General features: G+C 56.1%; 1 protein-coding gene across 6 annotated transcripts; it reads left to right on the forward strand.

Annotated features, from left to right (window-relative positions):
- Positions 1-6,873: 6,873 nt before the first annotated feature.
- On the forward strand, positions 6,874-25,589 carry RIPOR1 (RHO family interacting cell polarization regulator 1). 6 transcript variants are annotated; one of them, XM_012468210.2, is made up of 22 exons: positions 6,874-6,940; positions 16,928-17,054; positions 17,182-17,346; positions 17,512-17,590; positions 18,245-18,268; positions 18,363-18,416; positions 18,554-18,706; positions 18,801-18,864; positions 18,961-19,004; positions 19,081-19,206; positions 19,939-20,087; positions 20,162-20,291; positions 20,373-21,812; positions 21,896-22,017; positions 22,843-22,975; positions 23,239-23,374; positions 23,466-23,627; positions 24,202-24,360; positions 24,485-24,681; positions 24,770-24,853; positions 24,962-25,052; positions 25,173-25,589. In XM_012468210.2, the coding sequence occupies exons 2-22, from the start codon at positions 16,951-16,953 to the stop codon at positions 25,268-25,270; spliced, it is 3,714 nt and encodes a 1,237-aa protein (XP_012323633.2). In that variant the 5' UTR covers positions 6,874-6,940; positions 16,928-16,950; the 3' UTR covers positions 25,271-25,589. The 6 variants fall into 6 exon arrangements, with proteins under 6 accessions (XP_012323633.2, XP_012323629.2, XP_012323634.2 ...); XM_012468206.3 differs by lacking the exon at positions 6,874-6,940 and adding an exon at positions 7,382-7,886 and having other exon boundaries at positions 17,194-17,346; XM_012468211.3 differs by lacking the exon at positions 6,874-6,940 and adding an exon at positions 7,384-8,010.
- The last annotated feature ends 1,316 nt before the right edge of the window (positions 25,590-26,905 follow it).

Raw genomic sequence — 26,905 nt, forward strand, 5'->3', positions numbered from 1 at the left:
TCCCCAGTGCAGAGGCCAGCCTGGAAATGCCCCAATAAGTAATGGCCATGTTGCTTTTGAAAACGATGCCATGTTCACTGCAAACCATTCTTTGTATGAATAAATACAAAGAAGAAAATAAACCAAGTGAAAGTACAACGCCCAGATGGTGGTCATGGTGGCCCTCAGGACCGGTGGATGCAGATCTGACCTGAGATTCCCGCTATGCGGGTTGTTCTAGAACTTTCTCCACTCCACCATGCTTATTATATTGAGCACCTCTCCATGTTCAGATATAAAACCCTCATTCCCTACCCTGACCTCACCTCACTCACCTCTCAGACCTCACCTTCTGACATCTCCTCTAGCCCACATGACTCAACCTCCACTAGCTCATTCTCACTTCCCAGCCCCCCTCCAGCCCTTTGCTGTTCCCTCTGCCTGGGACACTCTTCCTCTAGGTCATTCAGTGACTTTATTTTCTTTTTTCTTTTTTCTTTTTTTTGAAACAGAGTTTCGCTCTTGTTGCCCAGGCTGGAGTGCAATGGCATGATCTCAGCTCACCACAACCTCCACTTCCTGGGTTCAAGGATTCTCCTGCCTCAGCTTCTCAAGAGGCTGCATTACAGGCATGCGCCACCACACCCGACTATTTTTTTGTATTTTTAGTAGAGACGGGGTTTCTCTATGTTGGTTAGGCTGGTTTCGAACTTCCAACCTCAGGTGATCTGCCCGCCTCAGCCTTCCACAGCGCTGGGATTACAGGCTTGAGCCACCTCGCCCAGCCCAGTGACTGTTTCTTTCCTGTCATTCAGGTCTTAGCTCCAATGTCACTGCCTCAAAGAGGCCTACCCTGACCACCCTGACTAAAGCAGCTCCTCAGCCCCACCACTCCAAACCATGCCACCAGGTTTGGTTTCTTCACAGCCCTCCTCTCTCCCTCTCTCTGAAATCATCTTGCTTATATGTTTGTTTGTTTTTTTGAGATGAAGTCTCTCTGTCACTAGGCTGGAGTGCAATGCCACAATCTTGGCTCACTGCAACCTCTGCCTCCCAGGTTCAAGTGATTCTGTGATTCTCCTGCCTCAGCTTCCCAAGTAGCTGGGACTACCAGTGTGCACTAAAAATTTTTGTATTTTTAGTCTACTAAAAATCCGCCCGCCTCGGCCTCCCAAAGTGCTGGGATTATAGGTGTGACCACCGCATCCGGCCTTTTTTTTTTTTTTTTTTTTTTTAAGATGGAGTCTCACTCTGTTCCCCCAGGCTGGAGTGCAATGGTGTGATCTTGGCTCACTGCAACTTTCGCCTCCTGGGTTCTAGTGATTCTCCTGCCTCAGCCTCCTGAGTATCTGGGATTACAGGTGCCCACCACATCCAGCTAATTTTTGTATTTTTAGTAGAGATGGGGTTTCACCATGTTGGTCAGGCTGGTTTCAAACTCCTGACCTCAGGCGATTCACCCACCTTGGCCCCCTAAAGTGCTGGGATTACAGGCATGAGCCACCGCGCCCCGCATGAACATCGTTTTTTTTGTTTTTTTTTTTTTTAGACAGAGTTTCACTCTTGTTGCCCAGGCTGGAGTGCAGTGGCACAAAGCGATTTCATCTTGGCTCACCACCACCTCCGCCTCCCAGGTTCAAGCAATTCTTCTACCTCAGCCTCCCAAGTAGCTGGGATTACAGGCATGTGTCACCACACCCAGCTTATGAACAGCTATTTCTTTGGCATAAATTTCCTGAAGTGGAATGGCAGGGTGAAAGTGAGGTTTGCACTTGTCATCCTGATACATTCTGAAAAAAACTACTCTTAAACTTTTTTTTTTTTTTTTTTTGAGAGAAAGTCTCACTCTGTTGCCCAGGCTGGAGTACAGTTGCACAATCACAGCTCACTGCAGCCTCAACCTCCCGGGCTCAAGCGATTCTCTCACCTCATCCTCTTGAGCTGAGGTTACAGGCGTGTGCCACCATGGCGTGCTCATTTTTGTGTTTTTAGTAGAGACTGGGTTTCACTATGTCATCCAGGCTGGTCTCTAACTCCTGGACCGAAATGATCCTCCCACCTCTCCTCCCAAAGTGCTGACATTACAGGTGTCAGCCACTATCACACCCAGCCTACCCTCAAGTATTTAAACCAACTCCTATTCTCTTGAGTGTCCACTCACACATCATGTTCATCACTGCCCATCTCAGAGGCAAACAAAAAAAATAGTGTCTCCTGTTGTTTGTGTTTGCATTGTGTTGATTATTAATGAGATTCAGCACTTCTTCAAATTGCAATTTTAACAATTGAATGGATGGGTGCACTTAAAGCATCAGAAAGCAGAAGTGGCTCCAGGAGGAGCCTGAGGAGAGCAGTAAAGCCAGGACTTGAACATGGGGCAGCATCCCTGGCCCTTGTCTTTTGACACACATGATGAAAAGTAGGGTCCAGGCTGGGGCTGAAGGGGTGTGGAGGCTGGTGGTGGGTCAGGTATACCTGCAAGCCTCACACTTACCTCCTCCAAGTCTGCCTTTGCCCCACCACGAACTGAAGTGCTCCAGCAGGCCAGGGTGCTTTTGGCCTTTTCTCACTTGATCTCTGGTGACCCATTTGTCCACTGTTCCCCCCCAGATGTTTCCAGCTCAGACCCCTCTCTCCTCTCTCTGTCTAGTTGGCTTCTGGACACTTCCTCCTGGATGGTCCCTAGATCCCTCAGATGCCACCTGCCCAAACTGCCTATATCACCTTCCCCTTAACCAGATCCTCCAGGCCTCCCACCTCATGAAAAAACACCACTGCTAGGCGTGGTGGCTCACGCCTGTAATCCCAGCACTTTGGGAGGCCGAGGCGGGCAGATCACGAGGTCAAGAGATCGAGACCATCCTGGCCATGGTGAAACCCCGTCTCTATAAAAAAAATTTTAAAAATTAAAAAAAAAAAAAGAAAAAACACCACTATCCCACCATCCACCCATCACCCCGGCCTAAAACCCCTGCCTCATCTGCTATGTCTCCCTCTCTCCCGACTCCACATCCCGTCAGTCACCAAGCCCTATATTTTGCCTCCTGAACATCTCTTAAATGTCTCCTTCTCTCCATCCCCACTGCTCCCACCCTGGTCCAGGCCACCATCCACTGGGCTGGAAATGGCACCAGCCTCCTTCAGGCCTCCTGGCTCCCCTCATACACACACACAGTGCCTGAGTGACATTTGCAAAGTCCAGACTCCCCACCACCCCAAGGGTAACATCCATACTCCCCAGCCAGCCCCAAAGCCCCTCACGGCCAGCCCCTTCCCCAACACACACATGCAATTCTCCAGCTTTTGCTCCGGTCCAGCAAAAGAGGCTGCTCCTTTCTCCTGTGCCTTAAACTCTGCTTCTCTGCCAGCCTCAGCTGCTCCCCCTAGGACCTACCCACTGTCTGTTTAGGGAGCCCCAACAACTAGCCACACTAAGGGTCCCTTCTCTGCAAATCCCTTCCTAACCAGCACACATGTGGCCACAGACATGGTGCCACATACTCACATACACATTGGGGGATGCAGGAGGTGCAGAGACTTGGACATACTTGTTCTCTTTGACTGTGAGCCCTGTGGGAAGGGACTGGGGAGGTCTCACCTCTGGTATCCCCAGGGCGGCCCAGGCACAGCCAACATTCCACAAATGCTTGCTGTATATCTGGCAAATGAATGAATGATGTGTCCCCAGGCACATTATGGGGCAAGCTTCTATTCTATTTGTTCACAGAAAGCTGGGGTGGGGAGCTGCATACCAGAGAGCTGTCATCCATGGGGGCTGTAGGGTGGGGTGAGGGAAGCCTCGGATATTTTGGAGTTTTGGACTTGAACTGCATTGCTTCCGAAAATGGAACTAGCAGCGCCATGTGTAAGGACTGGGGGTTCACTGCGGCTGTCACCAGCCTCTGCTGTCTGTCCGAGGGATTTTTCTCAGGTCTGGGTCCAACCCTCTGAGAATGTGATCTCCCAGCAGTTGGAATTCCTTTCTACACACACCCCAGCTCCCAGCTGAACCCAGGCAGAGGATGGGGCTCAGGAAATAATGCCTCATTCAAACAGGGCTGAACTGACTGCGACCCAGGGACCCTGATTCAAACAGGACCGAACTGACTGTGACCCAGGGAGCCAAGTTGGAGCTCAGCATCTGCCCTTCTCAACGATGTGACAGTTTCCATGGGAAGTTCTTGCCTTCCCTGAGCTTCAGGTGTCTCCTCTGTGAAGTGGGTTTCAAGCTGTGTCCTCTCCCATGCTTAGCTCACCAATTGTTAGAGGAGCGGCCTTTGAGGCCATCAGCACCCTGTGACCCTCAGAGGGATACTGCCCTTCCCTCAAGGCCCCTTGGATGTGGGGGAAGAACCAGGTGAACTCCCAGATGTTCCATTTAATCACTGCAGCCCCATCTGTGTCTGGTCTGGTGGTCACAGGCCAGGCCATGGACAAGGACAATAGGCAATGATGGGTGCTCAGAGAACACAGGTTCCCTGGGGGAGGACACATCTGAGCTGTTTTCCAAGTGGATGAGGGGAAGGACCGTCCCAGGCATAAGGGAGGTTGGGAAAAAAGGCAGAGGCCAGAGGGGGTGGAGGCTGCATCCAGGGAGCCGCAGGCTGGGAGTGTGGTGGAAGCCAGATAACAGGGGCCACAGAATAGGTGCAAGATAAGGAGGTGAGGTCATCTTGGGCCAGATCTCCTGGGCTTTGGAGGCCCAACCACAAAGTCTGGACTATCCACTGGAGTGGGCGGGCATGGTAGGGGGAGGAACTGAATGCAAAAGATGTTAAAGAGAAAGAAGCAAGAGGACTGGGCAGCTACAGGAAGGTGAGGGCAGGAGAGGGGGATGCCAAGGGCTCATGCATTCGCACATTCAGTTACTTGCTCATTCGATAAATATTTCTTGAACTCCCACTATCAGCCAGGGACCGTGGTGATAAAGACTTCTGTGGTTCCTGCCCCAACACTACTTAGAGACCCATAGTCAGGCAGGCTCAGGCCCATGAGCACACATGGCATGCATGCTGCTGCCTGGCCATGTTGAGCGGTATGAAGGGAGTCAATAGGAGGCTGGAACAGAGTGTCTGCAGAGAAGGTGCTCAGAGGATGCCTGGCTGAGGAGGCGACTTTAGGGGTGGGCAGGTACCAGTTGGTGCCAACTTTGAGAACTCCAGAGAACCAGACTCTGGCTCAGGTGGGTGCCTGGGTAGACAGTGGCACTTTGCAAGGATGAGGACAATTGTGAGGGCTGGCAAGTCACCCAGAGAGCAGCCAGGGGCTCTGGAACAGGAGAGGGCTCTGGGCACAGAGGGAAGCTTGGGTCGGCCAGCAGTGAATGGATGGGAGCCCTGAGGCCGGATGATATTTTCGGGTAGGGGGAATAAAGAGAATACCTCAGCCCCTGGAGTCATACCCAGGTTTAAGACTACAGAGAAAAGGGCATTGACTGGCACAGTGGCTCATGCCTGTAATCCCAGCACTTTGGGACACCAAAGTGGGTGGATCACTTGAGGTCAGGAGTTCAAGGACAGCCTGGCCAACATGGTGAAACCCCCATCTCTACCAAAAATATAAAAATGAGCTGGGTGCAGTGGTGCACACCTGTAAACCCAACTACTCAGGAGCCTGAGGCAGGAGAATCGCTTGAACCTAGAAGGCAGAGGCTTCAGTTAGTCGAGATCGTGCCACAGCACTCCAGCCTGGGCAACAGAGCAAGACTCCGTCCCCTTCTCTCCCCAAAAATAAATAAATAAATAAAAAGGGCACTGCAAAGGAAGTCCAAGAAAAGGGGCTGGAGAGTGGAGAACTGCAAGGCTGAGGTGGCTCAAGCCTGTAATCCCAGCCCTGTGGGAGGCTGAGGTGGGAGGACTGCTTGAGCCCAATTAGAGACCAGTCTGAGCAACATGAAGAAACCTCATCTCTAAAACACCAACCAAACAAAACCAAGCAAAACACACACACACACACAAACGGCCCTCAGGACTGGTGGAGGTGGGGTAGATAATCAGGGACCTCTTACTGTCCCTGAAACTATTCCTGGGTAGGTCTGCTATACATGAGGGGCTTCAGTAATACAAGGCCTGGAGAAGCCTGAAGCATGTCCAGGTTGGAAGGGGCCAGGGGTGTCTGATCGATGGGAGGGGCTGTGGAGTGGAACTGGCCCTTTGGCTGGGGTCAACTCTCTGCCCCATCTTTACCCACTGTGTTGAGGGCCAGCATTCCAGTGGGGCTTTGGAAAGGACTGAGTTGGCCAACACATGCCCCTGTACCTGGACCCTGCCACCGTCCCCACCCCAAGACTGCCCCGAAACTAGTACCCAATGAATGGGAAATGCATGACCCAGCTATGAGCCTGGACTTACCAGCCAGACAGTGGCACAAAGGGCAGTCTGCCCCTACAGGGGAGAAACTGAGGCTGGCTGAAATGGCAGGTCTGAAGGGCAGCGTCTGGACCCAGAAGGTGTTAGGTGGCTTCTGGACTCCCCAAGACTTTCACCGAAACAGCCCTGGATCCTTTCTGCCAAACAGCCTAAGCCAGCAGTAGCAGCTCCAGGATCTGTTTCAGGTGGCCACAGACAGGGGGCCCGCAAGGTCTCCAGAACGCGAGGGATCTGGGGAGGGGGCAAGCAGGCGGGGCTCCCAGGCGCTCCCCGTTTTAGAGTCTGCGTGAGGTTCCCAGAAAGCCTCCCTCACATCCCCCAGGGTTTCCTCTCCCTGAAAGCTGGCGGGCTGCACGGGCCACCGGCCTGCCCAGTTACCGAGGGGGCGGAGCGAGCCGTGGGCGCCTCCAGGGGTGCGGGAGCTGCGGGAGCGCAGGGGGTGGGGCCCGGCGGGCCAGGGGAGGGGCGGCGGGGCGGCGGGCGGAGGGAGGGGCCGGCGCCGGCGGCGGCGACAGCGGCAGCTGCGGCGCGACAAGGCCGGGCACCTCGAAGCGCAAGGAGAGCGCGAGGTCCGCGCAGCCCATTGCAGCCATGTGAGTGTCCGCGCCGTTTCCGGGGCTGCAGGCCGGGCGGGAGGCAGGCGTGGAGGTTCTGGTGCCTCCCGCGCCGGCGCTGGCCGGCGGGTCCGGAATCTGTGGCCCTGTCCCGCCTCACCCCTTCCCCGGGACCCCGGCCGCGCCGTGTCTTTCCTCCCCTCCCCCCAGGCGCAGAGAACGCAGCTTCTCCCACAAAAGCCGCCGCCTCCGGGCCTGCAGCGCCTGGCCGTGCCGCCTTTCCTCCCACGGCAAGGCCCTGGCGGCCGGTGCCCTGGGGCTCTGGGGTGGGCCAGGCCGGAGGGAGGGCGCAAGGCGCCAGTCTGGGCCCTGGCACGCGCCTTCCCCGGGAGCCCTTGGCTGCCCTCGCCGCAGGGGGGGCTGGGCTGGAAATTGGGAGGGGGCGACGAAGGGTGCGGGCTGGCCTCCGAGCTGAGCTAATCCTCCTAGCTCCAGGGGCCGGCCTAAGCGGCTTTGTGGCCGACCCCGAGGTGACCGAGCCTGGGTTGGAGCCGGGCTCTCAGCCCAAACCTGGCGTAGCCCAAGCCAGAGAGGACCGTCCTGGTCGGGGAACAGAGCTTGTCCCTGGAAATGGAGGCTGGCGCAAGGTCCCTGCAACAACCGGGCCTGGGCACCCTGCAGAACGGGTTTGGGCAAGGGGCTGCTCACCAGAGCTAGCGGTCGGGTTCAGTCCATCTTCAGCACCCTTTGTCCTCCTCTCCAGGGTGAGGCCTGAGTCCGGCCTCCCCTGCCGACCCTCCCCAACCAGTTCTAATGCGTGTTTGGGCGGCCGCCCAAGCACCTACTGTGCGCAGCCTCTTGTAACAATCCCGGTGCCCTGGCTGCCATCTGCCGGGCCGCGCCCTGGGCCTGCCGCATTCGGCCAACGCACAGCATCTGAGGAGGGTTATGACCATCTGGCAGATGCAGAAACAGGCCCAGAGAGGTTAGTAGTATAATCAAGGTCACACAGCTGGTTTGGGAGAAGGGGAATTAGATCTGAGTCCTTGCCCCTGCGACATCCACCTCCGTCGTATTGGAGTGGGGAGAAGAATGAACTGGGGACTAAGGTACAAAATACTCCAGCGGGACAAGGAGGACTGGCATAGCTCCTTCCACCCCCCTCCCCGGCTTGGGTCCTGTGGCTGCGGCGGGAGAGAGGAGCCAGGTGAACCGCTCCAGGGGTCTAGGTTTGGTTGCGGGTGAGAGGAGGACTCAGGGCGCTGGACTAGGTCCTGCAGGGGAGAAGCGGGCGGGGAGGGCGCGGATGAGTCACGGCGGCCCCTCTGCGCCGCCGTTCCGACTCGGCCCTGGCCAGGCCCGGCCCGGGGGAGGCCGCCCAGCTCCCAGCGCGCGGTCAGGGAATGTGACCAGCTGACCAGGGAGGGGGCCGGCAGGAAGTGAGGCCACCCGACCGCCTCCGCCCGATTCCGGGGTGGGGGGGTCCCAGGCCGCGCCGCTCCCCCTCCCTCCTACACACTTGGGCAGCTGCGAGATGACGTCAGCCCCAGGTTTGGGGGCAGTTGCCATGGAGACAGGGGCAGGCTCAGGGGGGACCCCCTTCTCCCTTGCAGCCGCCCCTTGCCCGGATTATTTTTAGCCTCTGTTTACCTCGGTCAGGGAAGGCCCTGGGGCGGGGCGGGGCGGGGCTAGACCTGGGGACTCCCAGAGAGGCGGCTGGCCTGGCACAGTGCTGAGCTGGGCAGCCCAGGTGGTGGGATATTCCACCGCATCCGGGTGTGCCAGTCTTGGTGTGTAGGAAGTATAGTGGAACTGCAGGATCTGGGGCCATGCAGGCGGACAGGTCAGGGCTCCACTTACGGCCATCCTGACCTGGCTGTGCTGCAAGCCCCATAACCTTTGGAAACTTGAATTTGGGTTTTTTCCCATGCGGGGAGAGTCCCTAGGCTCTTATCAGCCAGTCCCCCACCAGTTGAGGTGGCCCTCCTGCCTTAGCTCAAGGGGTTCAGCTCTTTTCCTACCTCTCCTCATCCAGCAACGGCAATCCTGGTCACCCATCTCCTGAAGTGGTCACTCAGATGGACATTCTGATGGTCATCTGTACCAACAGTTAGACATCCTGGTTCCTGTGGGACTCTGGGGATGGTGGCAGCAGAGGGCCAACCAGAGAAAGAAAACTGATGAAACAGTCAGCTATTTCTGAGTCCAGAATCCCAGGGGAGCCTATACCATCAGCCAGTGGGAAGGGAGAGGGAAGATTTTATGTGGGGTAGGGGAGTTGGGGTGGACACAGACTTGAAATCCTCCCCACCAACAAACAGCTCAAGACCTGCTATTCCTGTGTCTAGGCAGCCCAGCTTCCCCCACTGCTCCCCCTCCTTCATATCCCAGGTGCTCTGTTGGGTGGAGGGCCCCCAGAGTGCTGTAATGAGCCAAGCAGATATGTCCCAGACCTCACAAGTTTCAGTCTGGTGGGAAGACAGGCCCTAAAGGAGAACTGACAACTGAGTTATGTGGTCTTGGGTTCAGAGGGAGGAAGCTAAAAAGGGGGAACCAACCCATGACCTGCTTCCTGGAGGAAGAAGTCATAGGGTAGACTTGAGGAAAGAGAGGGACTTGGCTCTGGGAAGTGGGAAGAAGAAATAGGAGCAATGAGGGCTATAGGTCAGGTTCTGAAGAAGCTTTCAAGTATTGAGAGAGCGTCTCAGTTGCTGGAACAGGGAAAGCAGGGGACTGGGAGGGGACGAGTGGTTGAAAGAATGTGAGGGACAGGACAGATTCTGAAGGGCTTGGTGGGTCATGTTAGAGAGTCTGGGCTTTCTCCCTGGGGCAAGAGTGCCTGTGGCTATTTCACAACAGTCCGAATAGAGTGATATTAAAGACTTAGGAGGCCGGGTGCAGTGGCTCACACCTGTGATCCCAGCACTTTGGGATGCCGAGGTGGGCAAATCATGAGGTCAGGAGATGGAGACCATCTTGGTCATGATGAAACCCCATCTCTACTAAAATACAAAAAATTAGCTGGGTGTGGTGGCGAGCACCTGTAGTCCCAGCTACTCAGGAGGCTGAGGCAGGGGAATTGCTTGAACCCAGGAGGCAGAGGTTGCAGTGAGCTGAGATCATGCCACTGCACTTCAGCCTGGTGACAGAGCAAGACTCCGTCAAAAAAAAAAAAAAAAAAAAGATTTAGAATCCCAGGGTCAGACAGCCTGTGTTTGGCTTTGCCACTTACCAGCTTTGTAATTGTTAATAATAACAGCAGTTAATATTTGTTGTGTGTTCACAGTGAGATGTTAGCTGGGCATGGTGCTGCATGCTTGTGGTTCCAGCTACTTGGGAGGCTAAGGCAGTAAGATTGCTTGAGCCCAGGAGTTCAAGGCTGTATTGAGCTATGAACGCACTACTACACTCAGACCTGGGTGATAGAGTGAGACCTTGTCTCAAAAAAAAAAAAAAAAATTAGGTAGTATGTCCACCCCAACATCCCTATCCCACATACAGTTCTTCCTTCCCCAAACACTTCCTATAGAGGGATGTCCTCTTGAGAGATCTCAGTTCATCCTCCAACAGCCTTGGGAAATAGCTCTTGTTATTATTATTATTGTCCTCATTTTACAGATGGGTGTCTGAAGCCCAAAAACTAATTAGTGTCTTGCCCAAGGTCACACAGCTAGTTAGCCTGAGGTTTTTCAGGTGCGAAGTGGGGTTAATAGGACTTACCCCCATAAGGCTGTTGCCAGAATTAAATGAGATAATGTTTGCTAAGCTCAGTGCCTGGCATATAGAAAGCTCTCAATAAAGAACAGTTTTTGGCACTGTCAGGTGGTTGGTATTTTAAGGTCAGTATTATTACTGAATGATGAATGGAAGATTGCAGGTTAGAGTGGAGACACGGATTCCCACAGGAAGGTTCTAGCTCATCAGGAGCCCAGATGTAAGGTTCAAGGGGAGAGTTAATGATGGCTTGGACCTGAATTCTGACTATAAGGGTAGAGGTGAGGGGGCAGATTGCAGAGAGAGTTAAGAGCTAGACCTGACAGGAAGGGGTGACTGAGTGGCCATGGGGGCTAACTGAGACATCCAGGATGATTCCTAGTTTCTGTCTTGAATATCTGGGTGCATAGGTGTTGGGGCTGTCATGGAGAAGTTGAGACTAGGGAGAGTCAGGCTGAAAGTAGTGAATTTGATTTGGGAACCTCAAACCCATTGTGCACTGTGACGGTGCACTCAGCATCTGGGGAGGCAGCAAGCGGCAGTTGGATACAGAGGCCTGGTGCTCAGAAGAGTGGCTTGGGTGAAGGAAAGATAAGGAAGTTGGCAACATTTAGATGGCATTGAGCTGCAGGAGCTGTGCACAGCCCAACAGCAGGGAGGATAAGGCCCATTCAGGGATGGGGGAGAAAAGGGGCCTCTGTGGGAAAGTAAGATGTGCAGCCAGAAAAGTAGGTAGAAAATCAGCGTATTGCCTCTTGAAATTCAAGGGAAGGAAGGGCTTAAAGAAGAGGAGGGGAGCCACAAAGTCCAAAGCTTTACTGAGGTCAAGCAGGATAAGGATGAAACATGGGCACCGGGCTCAGCAACAGGGAGATCACTGTGACTTTGTCCAGACTAGTTAGGGGAGTGGTGGGTACAGAAGCTGGACCAGGATGGGAAGAGGAGTAGGTGGGTATGGTGAGAAAATGTAGGTAGACATCTCTTCAAGACACTTGGTTTTGAAAGGAGAGGAGAGACAGATGGGGTGAGGAATGGGGTAGCTGGAGAAAGACATGAGGCCAACAGGGGAGTCATGGAGTTTTGTTCTCGTTGCCCAGGTTAGAGTGCCATGGCACGATCTTGCCTCACTACAACCTCCACCTCCTGGGTTCCAGTGATTCTCCTGCCTCAGTCTCCCGAGTAGTTGGGATTACAGCCATTTACAGCCATGTGCCACTACTCCCAGCTAATTTTTTTTTTTTTTAGTAGAGACAGGATTTCACCAAGTTGATCAGGCTGGTCTCAAACTCCTGACCGCAGGTGATCCACCAGCCTCAGCCTCCCAAAGTGCTAGGATTATAGCCATGAGCCGCTGCACCAGGCTGAGTCACTTCTTTTTTGTAATTTTAAAAGTTTTTTTTAGGAACAATCTCGCTTTGTCACCCAGACTCTGGGCTGGAGTGCAGTGGCGAGATCTCAGCTCACTGCAGCCTCTGTCTCCTGGGTTCAGCGATTCTCATGCCTCAGCCTCCTGAGCAGCTGGAACTACAGGCCATGCCACCACGCCACCACTCTATTTTGTATTTTTAATAGAGTCAGGGTTTCACCATATTAGCCAGGTTAGTCTCAAAGTCCTGGCCTGAAGTGATCCACCCTCCTCAGCCTTCCAAAGTGCTGGGATTACAGGTGTGAGCCACTGTGCCAGCCCAACATTTTGTAATTACTTATAACCAATTTTACATTGAAATATAATAGACAGACAAAAGGTGTGTATGTCCTAAGTGTACAACTCTATACATTTTCATAAGAGAACACACCCATATATGATCAGGAAATTTAACCCAAGCAGGAAATCAGACATTACCAGCACCCTGGAAGACCCCTTGTGGCCTCTTCAGTCACAACACCTGGAGGGAGACTCCCAGGCTGACTCCTATCACCATAGATTAGTTTTGCCGGCTTTTGAACTTCATTATCAAGGGGATCATACATCTGTCCTCTCTGGCTTGCTCTCAGATTCACCCATGTTTTTACATGTCGCTGTATATTTTTCATTCTTTTTGCTGTGTGATAATTCCATTATTCATTGACAAGCATCTGGACAGTTTCCAGGGTTGCTTTCATTTTTCATTTTTCTTTTTTTCTTTTTTTGATACAGAGTCTTGCTCTGTCACCCAGGCTGGAGTGCAGTGGTACCATATTGGCTCACTGCAGCCTCCGCCTCCTGGGTTCAAGCAATTCTCCTGCTTCAGCCTCCCAAGTAGCTGGGACTACAGGCGGGCGCCACCATGCCCAGCTAATGTTTGTTTGTTTGAGACAGAGTCTTGCTCTGTTGCCCAGGTTGGAGTGCAGTGGTGCAATCTCCACTGACTGCAACCTCCACCTCCTGGGTTCAAGCCATTTTTGTGCCTCAGCCTCTGTAGTAGCTGAGATTGCAGGTGCCTGCCACCACACCCAGCTAATTTTTGTTTTTTTTTGTTTTTGAGATGGAGTTTCGCTCTTGTTGCCCAGGCTGGAGTGCAATGGCGAGATCTCGGCTCACCGCAACCTCTGCCTCCTGGGTTCAAGCAATTCTCCTGCCTCAGCCTCCCAAGTAGCTGGAGCTACAGGCCAGCGCCACCACGCCGAGCTAATTTATATTTTTAGTAGAGACGAGGTTTCACCATATTGACCCGGATGGTCTCAATCTCTTGTCCTCATGATCCACCCACCTCGGCCTCCCAAAGTGCTGGGATTACAGGTGTGAGCCACCGCACCCAGCCAATTTTTGTATTTTTAGTAAAGACAGGGTTTCGCCATGTTGGTCAGGCTGGTTTCAAACTCCTGACCTCAGGTGATCCACCTGCCTCCGCCTCCCAAAGTGCTGTGATTACAGGTGTGAGCCACTGCACCTGGCCTAATGTCTATATTTCTAGTAGAGACAGGGTTTCACCATGTTGGCCAGGCCAGTCTCAAACTCCTGACCACATGTCCGCCTCTGCCTCCCAAAGTGCTGGGATTACAGGCATGAGCCACCGTGCCCAGCCTGTTTTAATCTTTCATGTGGGAGTGACTTGAGCTTGTCCTAGACTTGTGGAGAAAGACTGAAACACCCCGAAAGGAGAAAGATGACTAGGGTCACATTGGAGTATTTGCTGGGCAGGCAGTGAGGGGCCTGGCCAAGGTTGAGGATTGCTCTGTGATTCCAGCCAGGCTGCTCTGCCAAGACCTATGGCAACTCCTGCCAACCTGTGTGCAGGTGTAGAGAAGACTGGGAGTTGGGTTCCCCAGGGCTGGTTTCTACCAGATGGGAGAGAGGTGTGCAGTGCTGAGGATACTTACAGCAGGCAAGTGATGGGATGGTGGCTGTCGATTCAGGCTGGGGAGGAGGCTGTGCAGGGAAGGTAGGGAGGAGAAGGTAGGAGGGAGCTGGCAGAAAAAAAGAAAGCAGAGGCGGACTATGAGCTCTGCACAGGGTGGTGTCTGTGAAATGCTGGGCTGTATCTCCAGTGACTGGCACATGCTTGGCACAGAGTTGTCACTCAGTGAATAGTTGAATAAATGAGCGAGGACTCAAGGGACCAGAGGTCTCAGGTAAAAGGCAGGTGAGGTGGGGGTGATGGAAAGCCTGAGGGTTGCATCATTGTGGTTTCCCATTGAGGAAAGGGGCATTATAAAGCTGGGTGATAAGGCTGGGGATGGCTGAAGGGAGCAGAGAGGTCAGTGTTAGACAGGCAATCCATGGGAATGCACAGGTTACCAGTGTAGGGTGCAGGGTACCCAGGCTTCAAGGAGAAGGGGAGAATAACATTTCTCAAACTGAGGTCCCTGGACCTCTTGCATCTGAATCTGTCGGGGGAGGGGGAGCTTGTGGAAATGCAGACCCCTGGGCCCACCTCAGCCTCTTGGGAAGAAAGTAAGCACAGTATGGGAGAACTGAGCCTCAAGGAGCAAGAGTGTTTATGAGATGGGGGCATCCAGCCCCTACAAGGTCAGGAGAGGGATGGGCATGGTGGCATCTATCCAGGCTAGAGGTGGACATGGAATATTCAAAGAAGAGATAGGCCAGGTATGGTGGCTCATGCCTGTAATCCCATTACTTTGGGAGAATGAGGTGGGCGGATCACCTGAAGTCAGGAGTCTGAGACCAGCCGGAGCAACATACTGAAACCCCATCTCTACTAAAAATACAAACATTAGCTGGGCATGGTGGCAGGTGCCTGTAATACCAGCTACTTAGGAGCCTGAGGCAGGAGAATTGCTTGAACCTGAGAGGCGGAGGTTGCAGTGAGCCGAGATCATGCCACTGCACTCCAGCCTGGGCAACAGACCAAGACTCTGTCTTAAAAAAAAAAAAGAAAGAGAGAGAGAGAGATACTGGGGATGGTGATGGGGATACGAACAAGTTGGTACCATGGAAATGCAGAACCTGAGAGGCCCATGTGAACTGGGGGCAGGAAGGATGGGGCATTAGTCTAAGATGCAACTTGGCTAGGGAGGAGGCCCCGGCTGGCAGCCAGACTCCATCCTTTCCCCTGGGTCCTGGGAGGAGAGGTGTGCCCAGACTGAGCATTCTGTAGTAGGAGTGGGTGGTGCATGGGGCTGTGGGACTCTGCACCCAGTTCCTTCTCCTTGGCACAGCAGCACACCCTATTATGAGGTGGATCTAGTCCCACATTTTCAGCTTCTCTTCTCAGCCCCGGAGTCCCCTGGTGATCAGTGCCCTAACTCTCTGCCCTCCATCTGCACAGCCCCTCCAAACAGCACCCTGAGCCCCATCCTTCCACTTTTCAGTCCCCTACTATCCACCATTGCACACTTAGAACCCCGGCTCTCAGCCCTCTGTGTGTTTGGCCTTAGCACTGCTCAAGAGCCACTACTGTGTGTGTGTTGGGCGGGGGGATCGGGCAGAGTATTGCTCTCCCAGGCTGGAATGCAGTGGAGCCGCCTTCCGGGTTCAAGCGATTCTCCTGCCTCAGCCTCCTAAGTAGCTGGGATTACAGGCATGCACCACCGCCTGGCTAATTTTTGTATTTTTAGTAGAGACCAGGGTTTTACCGTTGGTCAGGCTGGTCTCAAACTCCTGACTTCGTGATTCGCCCCCCTGGGCCTCCCAAAGTGCTGGGATTATAGGCGTGAGCCACCACGCCCGGCCTCAACAGCTACTCTTTAAGCCCAGTCCCTGATACATCCTCCACTCAGCGCCCTCATTCTATCTTTCCATATTCATCCCCACGCTCAAATCCCTTAATGCAAATCCCCAGCCGAGAAGACCCCTCATCCCCCGTCTGTCCCCTCCCCGAGGGGAACCCCAGTCACCCGTCCCGCCCCATCCAGGCGGGCTGAGTCAGGCGGCAGGAACTGGGCGGGGGGCGGCGCCGGGAGGAGCCGAAGCCGAGCCAGAGCCGCAGGGAGCGAGCGGGGAGCTCAGCCGGGCGGCTCCAAGTGGCCAGGGTCGGAGGTGCTGCGGGGGGCGAGGACGGGTCGGTGCCGTCCTGGACCCACCATGAACACCAAGAAGAGAGGTAATACCCGGCTCGGGGCTGCGAAAGCTCAAGGCCTGGCCCCAGGGGGCGCAGGCTGGGTTTGGGGGCCAGGAGTGCCTCTTTCTCCGAGGCGGGTTGGGGGTCTGCCGGGGAGCTCTCCCGCCGAGGCCAGAGGTCGAGGCGCATGTCTGTGACTCAGTTTCCAGGTGGGTGCTGCAGGAAAGAGTAGGGGGCGGGGCCCTTCTCGACATCGCGCCCCATTCTGGGAATCCCCTTGCCGGGAGGGCGCCGAAACGGCAGAGCCCTCTGTGGGGGCTGGGGGGAGCAGGTCACGATGGCGGGCACAGGGCTGGCAACAAACCCGCTCCTGGCCGGGCCTGTCGGGCAGCTCCATAGGGCTCCAAGCGCGCGCCCCGCCCCGCCCCGTGACCTCCTCGGCCTCCTAGGGTGGGGGTGCCAGACCTTCCTATGCCCTGAGGGGGCTTCGGGGGCTGGGCTGGGAGGCTGCCCCGCCTCCGGGTAAACAGGCGCTTCCGCACATTCTTCGTGCGCGCCGCCCCTTTCCTGCCCCTTCCCAGTCAGTGGAGGGTCCCCGAGAGACCCCCCCTTCCTGCCCTGCGGCAGGCGGAGCCAGCACCTCGGCAGGAAGTGGGGGCCGAGCTGAGGCCACGCTGAGTCCGAGGCCGAGTCGCCTGCGCCTGGTCTGTCATTAGCGCCCAGGCCCGCAGGACTAGGAGGACCCGGCCGGAGCCCGCTGGGGCAGCTGTGCTGGTGACAGGAAGGACCTGCGCCAGCCCTGGAATCGTGCCGCGGGGTGGTGGCTTCAGGGATCCGACCGATACTGGACACCCCCGCTTTACTCCCGCAGGGAGCCCTGCGCGAACTCACTCCATGATGTCCCTGTCCGTGCGGCCGCAGCGTCGCCTGCTCAGTGCGCGGGTCAATAGAAGCCAGTCCTTCGCAGGCGTCCTCGGCAGCCACGAGCGGGGGCCCAGGTACCAGGCCGCGCGGGGTTGGTGGGGTCAAAGGGCGTTGGATGGGGCTGGGACTGGGTGCTAGTGAGGGTCTGGGGGTGTGTAGTGAGGGTCTGGGGGACTCCTGTTCTCCCCTGTCTGAGGACAGCCTCTCCTTTAGGAGCTTCCCGGTCTTCAGCCCGCCGGGGCCCCCACGGAAGCCCCCCGCCCTCTCCCGAGTGTCCAGGATGTTTTCCGTGGCTCACCCAGCCCCCAAGGTGCCACAGCCCGAGCGGCTGGACCTGGTGTACACGGCGCTGAAGCGGGGTCTGACGTGAGCAGCTCCTCCCTCCCCAGTCCTGTCCCGGGATCCCTCCCCAAGCCCGCATCCTGCTAGCAGGAAACTTCTCCAGCCCCATGCCCTTTCCCTGCCGCCTGCACCCTAGGCAGGTTGAGGCTAAAGAGCCGAGTGCATTCTTCTCGTCACCCCTTTCCTCAGGGCCTACTTGGAAGTGCACCAGCAGGAGCAGGAGAAACTCCAGGGGCAGATAAGGGAGTCCAAGAGGAATTCCCGCCTGGTGAGTGGTGGGAGGTAGGGATGCTCTTTGCCTCTGTGGTGTGGAGGGCTGGGCTGGGCCAGCCCTGGGTGATATCTGGGCTACTTTCTGGGGTAACTTGGTTCAGGTGTGAGTAGAAAAGGGGATATCAGGAAAGGCTGAGAGGTTTTCTATCCCCAAACTTTTCTGTGCACACTTCCTGCTTGGGACTCAGTACCTGCCCCAGGAGCTTCCAGTAGGGTAGGTGGGACACCCACAGACATGAATAGCAGGAGATTCTGCTGCAGTGGTACTGAGGAGAGCCATGGTACTTCTTGGAAAGAGGTTAGGGCTTCCCAGAGGAGGGAACACTTCTGCCAGGTCTTGAAGCATGGGAGTTCCCCTGCAGAGGGAACCTTGCACAAAGAGGCACAGAGCTCTGATGCAGCTGCCTGCCAGAAGAGGAATCCCAGGGAAGAGGTAGGGGAGGGGATATGGAGGGGGTTGAAGGGACCAGATCTGTGCTACCAGCATCTACCAAGGGCTAGGCCAGCAGGAAGGGGGTTCAGTTGCTACTGCAACTGGAGTGCTTGTGGACTGTGGTGTGAGAGAGGGGAGCTGTGATGAGTCTGAGTCCGCCTCTGCAGGAGTCCTCCTCATCCCTCCTAAATGCCTCTTTCTCCCCACCCCCTGCAGGGCTTCCTGTATGATCTGGACAAGGTGAGTATGTATGGAGTGATACTGGAAGAGGTTGGCTCACGGGGAGGGTAAAGGCCCTGGGCCTCAGGCCCCTCCTGACCCACCTCTCCCTCAGCAAGTCAAGTCCATTGAACGCTTCCTGCGACGACTGGAGTTCCATGCCAGCAAGGTAGGAGTGCAGCATGTGTGTGGACTGGGATGGGGGGTTGGATATCATAGGGAGAAGAGGGGCAGTGCCAGGCCCTGGGTGAGCAACCCCAGAGGTGAGTCTCAGTCCCCCTACTGCCACCCCACTCACCTTCCCAGATCGACGAGCTGTATGAGGCATACTGTGTACAGCGGCGTCTGCGGGATGGTGCCTACAACATGGTCCGTGCCTATACCACTGGGTCCCCTGGGAGCCGAGAGGCCCGGGACAGCCTGGCAGAGGCCACTCGGGGGCATCGAGAGTACACAGAGGTGAGGGATAGGTGCCCATGAGGCAGAGGCACAGGGTGTGGCAAGGCAAGTGGCTGGCTCTTGACCCCCTCCTGTCCCTGCTTCTCCCTCCCAGAGCATGTGTCTGCTGGAGAGCGAGCTGGAGGCACAGCTGGGCGAGTTTCATCTCCGAATGAAAGGTACTCAGTTGTGGGGGCAGGTGGGGGGCCAGATGAAGTATGCTGAAGACCCCCAATATGGCTCACCGACTTCTCCCCTTCTCCCCCAACTCCCAGGGCTGGCTGGCTTCGCCAGGCTGTGTGTGGGTGATCAGTATGAGGTATGAGAATGTGCAGGAGGGCTGGGTCGGCATGGTCCCAATGCCTAGGGCTGGCTCATCCCGCCTGTTTCCCCAGATCTGCATGAAATATGGGCGTCAGCGCTGGAAACTACGGGGCCGAATTGAGGGTAGTGGAAAGCAGGTGTGGGACAGTGAAGAAACCATCTTTCTTCCTCTGCTCACAGAATTCCTGTCTATCAAGGTGATGTCTCTGCCCAGGAGTACAGGACACCATGGTCCTGTGAACCCCTTGTGACCCCTATTACCCTGAATCTCTTACTCCTGTGATCCCCTCATGGCTCCATGGCCCTGTGAATATATGATCTCATGATCTTCATGACCCTTTGGTTTCCTTATCATCTTTGTGGCCTTGAGAGCAACAATCTTTGTGACTCTGAGGACATCATGGCCTCCTGACCCTGTGACCTCCTCATGATCTTCTGACCCTGTGGATATTTGACCCCCCAAGCTCCCATGGGACTGTGACCCCCATGACCTCAGTGACCCTACCATGCAGACTTCAGTGATTCCCATGCTCCCAGGCTGCTTCAAGCATCCATGACCCCATGAGCATTCATTCATTCATTCATTTACAAGACGGGGGTCTCACTCTGTCACCCAGGCTGGAGTGCAGCAGTGCAATCATAGCTCACTGCAGCCTCAAACTCCTGGGCTCAAACCATCCTCCCACGTCAGCCTCCCAAGTAGCTAGGACTACAGGTGTACCACAATGCCTAGCTAATTTTTTTTTTTTTTTTTTTTGAGACAGAGTCTTGCTATGTTGCCCAGGCTGGTCTTGAACTCCTGACCATGATCCTCCCGCCTCAGCCTTCCATGACCATTTTATAAGCTGTATGCAAATTCAGACCTCAGATTGCCCACAATCTCATGGCCCCTGCCCCCTTGTGACCCCACCATCCGCTCTTGGCTACAGGTAACAGAACTGAAGGGCCTGGCCAACCATGTGATTGTGGGCAGTGTCTCCTGTGAGACCAAGGACCTGTTCGCTGCCCTGCCCCAGGTTGTGGCTGTGGATATCAATGACCTCGGCACCATCAAGCTCAGCCTGGAAGTCACATGGAGGTTGGTGGGGCTGAGGGGCTTGGGGGAGTGCCAGGAGGGCTGTGGCACCTTCCAACAGACTCTTCCCTTCCCAGCCCCTTCGACAAGGATGACCAGCCCTCAGCTGCTTCTTCTGTCAACAAGGCTTCCACAGTCACCAAGCGCTTCTCCACCTATAGCCAGAGCCCACCAGACACACCCTCGCTTCGGGAACAGGCCTTCTATGTGAGTCACAGCCCGGGTCCAGGCCTCACTGTCCTCCAGAGGCTCCCTGGGGGTGGTTCTGAAATGCTCTCTCTTTCTCAGAACATGCTGCGACGGCAAGAGGAGCTGGAGAATGGGACAGCATGGTCTCTGTCATCCGAATCTTCAGATGACTCATCCAGCCCACAGCTCTCAGGCACTGCCCGCCACTCATCAGCACCTAGGCCCCTGGTGCAGCAGCCCGAGCCCCTTCCCATCCAAGTTGCCTTCCGTAGGCCTGAGACCCCTAGCTCTGGGTTCCTGGATGAGGAGGGGGCTGTGGCCCCAATCCTGGCAAACGGGCACGTACCCTACAGTCGGACTCTGAGCCACATCAGTGAGGCTAGTGTAGATGCTGCCTTGGCTGAGGCTTCAGTGGAGGCTGTGGGCCCAGAAAGCCTAGCCCAGGGATCTAGCCCACCTATATACCCAGATCCCACCCATGGGGAGCACCCCAATCCTGATCCTCCTGCCCTGGACCCTGGCCACTCTGCCACAAGCTCTACCCCTGGTACAACAGGCTCTGTCCCCACATCCACAGACCCTGCCCCATCTGCACACCTAGACTCAGTTCATAAGGCCACAGACTCTTGCCTTTCAGAACTGCCAGGCCCCACTCATACCACTACAGGCTCTACCTATAGTGCCGTTACCCCAACCCACAGTGCTCCAAGTGCCCCTACTCACACTACTACAGGCTCCACCCACAAGCCCATAATCTCTACCCTTACTGCTACAGGCCCTACCCTCAATATCACAGGCCCAGTCCAGACTACCACAAGCCCCACCCATAGCACAGCAAGCCCCACTCATACTTCCACAAGCCCCACTCACACTTCCACAAGCCCCACCCACACCACCACAAGTCCCACCCACACCACCACAAGTCCCACCCACACTACCACAAGTCCCACCCACACCACCACAAGTCCCACCCATACCACCATAAGTCCCACCCACAAAACCAGGAAGTCAACTCACACCACTACAAGTTGTACCCCCAGAGCTATCGGCCTAGTCCAGACTGCCACAAGCCCCACCCCTATAAATGTAAGCCCTCCTGCTTCTCTAGAACTTGCTACTCTCCCCAGCCGTTCTATACACTCAGACCCCACCCTCCCAGGCACCGACTCCCTTCCCTGTAGCCTGCCAGCCTCCACCTCCTGCACTCAGGCAGACCCTATAGCCCCCAGCACTTCCCACCCAAGTCCTGCCCATTCCAGCTGGAAACCCCTCACAAGCCCTGCCCCAGATCCCTCGGAGCCAATGGTTCAGAGCCTAAGCCCCACTCCCCCACCCCCAACCCCTGCACCCCAGCATTCAGAACTTAGCATGGCCATGGTTGTCCAGACCCCAGTCCCAGGGGCAGCTGGAGGGACTGGGGACAGGAGGCTGGAGGAGGCACTGGGGGCCCTAATGGCTGCCCTGGATGACTACCGTGGCCAGTTTCCTGAGCTGCAGGGCCTGGAGCAGGAGGTGACCCGACTAGAGAGTCTGCTCATGGTGAGGAGGGCTGGGCTGGGCTAGGGCAGCCAGGAAGGGCAGCCAGGGGGTGGTAGCCACTCTGACACCCTTCACAACTTTAGCAGAGGCAAGGCCTGACTCGCAGCCGGGCCTCCAGTCTCAGCATCACTGTGGAGCATGCCTTGGAAAGCTTCAGCTTTCTCAATGAAGACGAAGATGAAGACAATGATGTTCCTGGGGACAGGTGAGGAGGCTAGGCAAGATGGGTGTAGGGCTAGGTAAGAGGAACAAGGTGAGGCAGGACCAGGGGATGGTGGAACAGGTGAGTTGGGAGAAAGTCAAAGGGGAGAACAGGTGAGGTGGGGCCAGGTGGAGCACATGAGGACTGAGTTGCTGGCAGTTGCACCTGTGTCCACCCCTCCTGTGTCCTTCATGCCCATGTCTCCAACCCCACGTGTCCCCAGTGCTTGTGACGACCCTCCTCATCTCTGCAATGTCACCTCTCCTGCTGGTCCCCATCAGCTCGGGAGCCTCCAGCCCCTCCTTTTCCCCTTAGTCTCAACTTGAACCTGCCCTTCGAAGGAGCTCTCTCAGTGCCCTGCCATGCACCCTGGGTCCTCTAGCACTGCCCCACTCCTCCTCGACCTCGACTGTCCCAGAGGCCCTGGCCCCTCAGCTGTCAGTTCTGGAGTGGCCTTTGCTGATTCCTAGTTGAGACTTGTGCCAGGTCCCTCCTCCCTCAGCTGTTGCCCAGGCTATGGCTTCATGTCCTGCACCCTTTCTAGTCCACTTGTCACAAACCATCCCACCTGCAACCTACTCCCACCCATGCCAGCCCCAGTGGTCCCAGTTGGAGGCAGCATGGGGCAGACTGCAGAGATCCCCACTACCACCTGCTGGTCCCATCCCCTTCCTCCTTCTGGAAATCCTCCATGAACTTACCCCACTGTCTGCTGTCTGTGCATCATCTGTTCTTCCTTTCTGGGATGGGGAAGCTTAATAAAAATAAATGCTGGTGACCAGGTGGTGATGTGTGCTTCTGGGGTGATTGACCCCATTTTTCCCTCAGGCCCCCAAGAAGCCCGGAGGCTGGGGCTGAGGACAGCATAGATTCACCCAGTGCCTACCCCCTCAGCACGGGGTGTCCAGCTCTGGACGCTGCCTTGGTCCAGCACCTGTACCACTGCAGTCGCCTCCTGCTGGTGAGGCCGGTGGTGTTCCCCCACACTTCCCTTGTAACCCTTCACCCCAGGGAGTTCTGCCCTTCCATCCTGGTCCTCTATACCTCCTCTGAGTTCCATACCCCAGTACCCTGGGGCCCTTGGCATTTGGCTCTTGCTGAATGGAGTATCTCCCACATTCTGCAATCCCAACCTCCCCAATGCATGCTGGGACTTGTCCCTGAGCACCATCCTCCCAAACCCTACCCTGAGGCCTCAACTACTTGGCCACCCATGTTCTCCAGAAACTGGGCACATTTGGTCCCCTGCGCTGCCAGGAGGCATGGGCCCTGGAGCGGCTGCTGCGGGAAGCCCGAGTGCTGGAGGCCATATGCAAGTTCAGCAGGAGGTGGGAGACCCTGGCCACCTCTGCCCAGGAAGGTAAAGGCTCCTACCTCAGCCTACCACCATCTGCATGCTCTCTACCCACCCACCTGCTCTATTGCTGACAGTTTCCCACACCCCCTCACAGTGGTGCAGTTCTCAGCCTCTCGGCCTGGCTTCCTGACCTTCTGGGACCAATGCACAGAGGGACTCAGCTGCTTCCTCTGCCCGGTGGAGCGGGTGCTTCTCACCTTCTGCAACCAGTATGGTGCCCGCCTCTCCCTGCGCCAGCCAGGCTTGGCTGAGGCTGGTGAGTGGGCTGCCTACCTACCCCTCCTTCCACCCTTGCTCAGATTCCCAGTGACAGGAAGCCCAAGGAAGCCAGGTCAGCCCACACAGATACACAAGCTGGGCACTGAGGAGACCAGCAAAGGCTTGTGCCTTAGAGCAAAAGGACCCAGATGGGTGGGGTTTGAACGGGGGGCCCCTGGACCTGAGCCTGGGGCAGGAGCATCTCTCCCCTCTAAAAGCCTGTGTTTGCCGGGCGCAGTGGCTCACGCCTGTAATCCCAGCACTTTGGGAGGCCGAGGCGGGTGGATCACGAGGTCAAGAGATCAAGACCATCCTGGTCAACATGGTGAAACCCCGTCTCTACTAAAAATACAAAAAATTAGCTGGGCATGGTGGCGCGTGCCTGTAATCCCAGCTACTCAGGAGGCTGAGGCAGGAGAATTGCCTGAACCCAGGAGGCCGAGGTTGCGGTGAGCTGAGATCGCGCCATTGCACTCCAGCCTGGGTAACAAGAGCGAAACTCTGTCTCGGAAAAAAAAAAAAAAAGCCTGTGTTCACCCAAACTCTGAGGCCAATGTTACTGCCTCCTACAGTGTGTGTGAAGTTCCTGGAGGATGCCCTGGGGCAGAAGCTGCCCAGAAGGCCCCAGCCAGGACCTGGAGAGCAGTTCACCGTCTTCCAGTTCTGGAGTTTTGTGGAAACCCTGGACAGCCCCTCCATGGAGGCCTACGTGACCGAGACTGCCGAGGAAGGTGAGGCAGTAACCTGATTACAAAGTGGCCTGACTTTTTGGGTCTGAGGACAAGCCCTCCCTACCCTCGGGAGCTCCTCACCCTGCCACCTTGCCCACCCACCCACCATAGCCCCTTTTCTCAGTGTTACTGGTGCGGAATCTGAACTCAGATGACCAGGCTGTTGTGCTGAAGGCCCTGAGATTGGCACCCGAGGGGCGTCTGCGAAGGGATGGACTGCGGGCCCTCAGCTCCCTTCTCGTCCATGGCAACAACAAGGTCATGGCTGCTGTCAGCACCCAGCTCCGGAGCCTGTCACTGGGCCCTGCCTTCCGGGAGAGGGTGAGTCGGACAGGGCTCCCTTGAGGGTGAGGGCTGGGTTCCCAGGCTCCTGGCGTCTGGCTAAGTCTGTCCTCCCGCCCTTCCACAGGCCCTCCTGTGCTTCCTGGACCAGCTGGAGGATAAGGATGTGCAGACTCGAGTAGCTGGCTGTCTGGCCCTGGGCTGCATCAAGGTGACCCCTGCCAAGCCTCCCACTCCTCCATCCCCTCCCAGCACCCCCACCCCTGAGCCCCTCCCATCTGCTTCCCCGGGCCCACTTTAATGCTCCCTCCTCTGACAGGCTCCTGAGGGCATTGAGCCCCTGGTGTACCTCTGCCAGACGGACACAGAAGCTGTGAGGGAAGCTGCCCGGCAGAGCCTGCAGCAGTGTGGTGAGGCTGGGGGATAGAGAGATGGGTGGAGTTCTGGGACATCTTGGCTGATGGGAGTAGGGGTGTGGGAGAACAGGATGGGCCTAGGGACACACCTGACGTCATCCTCACTCATTACAGGAGAAGAGGGACAGTCTGCCCATCGACGGCTGGAGGAGTCCCTGGATGCCCTGCCCCGCATCTTTGGACCTGGCAGCATGGCCAGCACAGCATTCTAAACTATTCACCCATGGGTTCCTGGCACCCCTTCCCCCCACTTTCAGGGCTCACCAGGCACTGGCAAGGAGGGTAAGGGCTGGCTCCGGATACCCCTCCCCCACATATTCCTAGCAATGAAAATCTAATATATTCTTCTGTTGCCCCTGGGTTGGAGAGTCGGTGCCTGCAGTCAAGTGCCTCCCAGCCTCGGCTCAGCACATCCCTTGCCATAAATCAGTGTCCAGGGCTTGGCCACCCTGCCTCTGCCCAGCCACATCCCTTGGTTTTGTATTTTATTTACAGAGTTTTACAGAAAATAAAAAAGCAAAATGCCTTTCCTACATGGCCTGATACACTCCTGACCCTCTGCTCCAATACCCTCTGGCTGTGGCCCTTCCTCACACTGGTGCGTCTACACTGCAGCTGTGACAATGGCATGTTCACTTGCCCTAGAAATCCAAGTGGAAGAAAGCCCAGAGGCTAGAACTAGGCTTGGAGAAGGGAAAAGGCTCAGCCTGCAGATGGGGCCTACCCTGGGCCTGGGAACTACGGCCCAAGGTGGAGCTGAACTGTGGAGTTGGCCCAGAGAACGCCAAAGAGTGCCAATCCTGGGAAGGGCTGTGGCCTAGGGGCAAAGGGGAAGCAGGAAGGAAAAAGAGGCATGGTGTGGCTAGAGCTTCTGGCCACCAGGGGGCAGCAGATCTGCATCAGCAGATGCCAGGCCTGGGTCTTCTATAGCCTGGGCAGCTTTCTCCAGAGGGGACTGAAGAAGCTCCTTGAGGCTGGGTGGCAGGGGAGAGGAGCTCCTTGTGGAGGGGAAGAGCTGGGGCCTGGGAGGAGACCTCTGGATGGCTACTCTGTGACCAGGAGACCTCTGGATGGCTACCCTGTGACCCAAGAGAGCAAGTCCCTTCCCTCCCTAGCCATCTCCCACTCTGTAATAACAAACCTGCCTGAACTCTGTGACCCTTAATAGCTGGCCAACCTGTGTTACTTCAGGAAGCAGAGATCTGGAGAGGGCTTGTCTTGCCCTGCCTCGCCTCGCCCCATAGCTGCCTGGCTCATGAATGTGTTAACCCCAGAAGGCTGAGTCCTGCGTGAGGAACTAGAGAGTTGGGTGGGACTTCAGGGTGGCAGTCCTGTTCTAAAAGGGGCTGAGGGAGACCCATACCTGTGGCTACAGAAACAGGCTCTCTACCCTTCCCCTCTCCCCCAGCACTTCCAGTATCCAGGGACAAGGAGACGGTGCACAGGCAGTGCCTCCCAGACTCCTTGAGGCCACTCTGATGTCCCAGTGCCTGTGGCAGCAGCTCGGCCTGTGTGGGACGAGTCACATTGGGGAGTCTGCCCTCAGGAAGAGCCAGTGAGGTGCCAACAGTCCCCTGGAGGATGACCCAGATCCCCGGGGAGCCCTGCCCCCCAGTGTCTTAGAGCTAGGTATGAAGAGGTTTGGCTGGGGCCTTAACCACCTGCTGGGTAAGCCAAGCTGAGCAGAAAAACGGCAACAGGAAGGAGCACAGGAAACACCTGTGTGTGGATGCAAGTGGCTCATTCCAGATGCTGGGGCGAGGATGGGCAGGGGCAGGCAGGCAGCTCTCTACACACTGGTATGGCTCTTTGCTCTTTTGCTAACAATGAAGGGTGGCATGGGATGG

The sequence above is a fragment of the Aotus nancymaae genome, unplaced genomic scaffold, assembly GCF_030222135.1.
Source record: "Aotus nancymaae isolate 86718 unplaced genomic scaffold, 86718_ANA_hifiasm-v0.15.2.pri h1tg000030l, whole genome shotgun sequence".
Lineage (NCBI taxonomy): Eukaryota > Metazoa > Chordata > Mammalia > Primates > Aotidae > Aotus > Aotus nancymaae.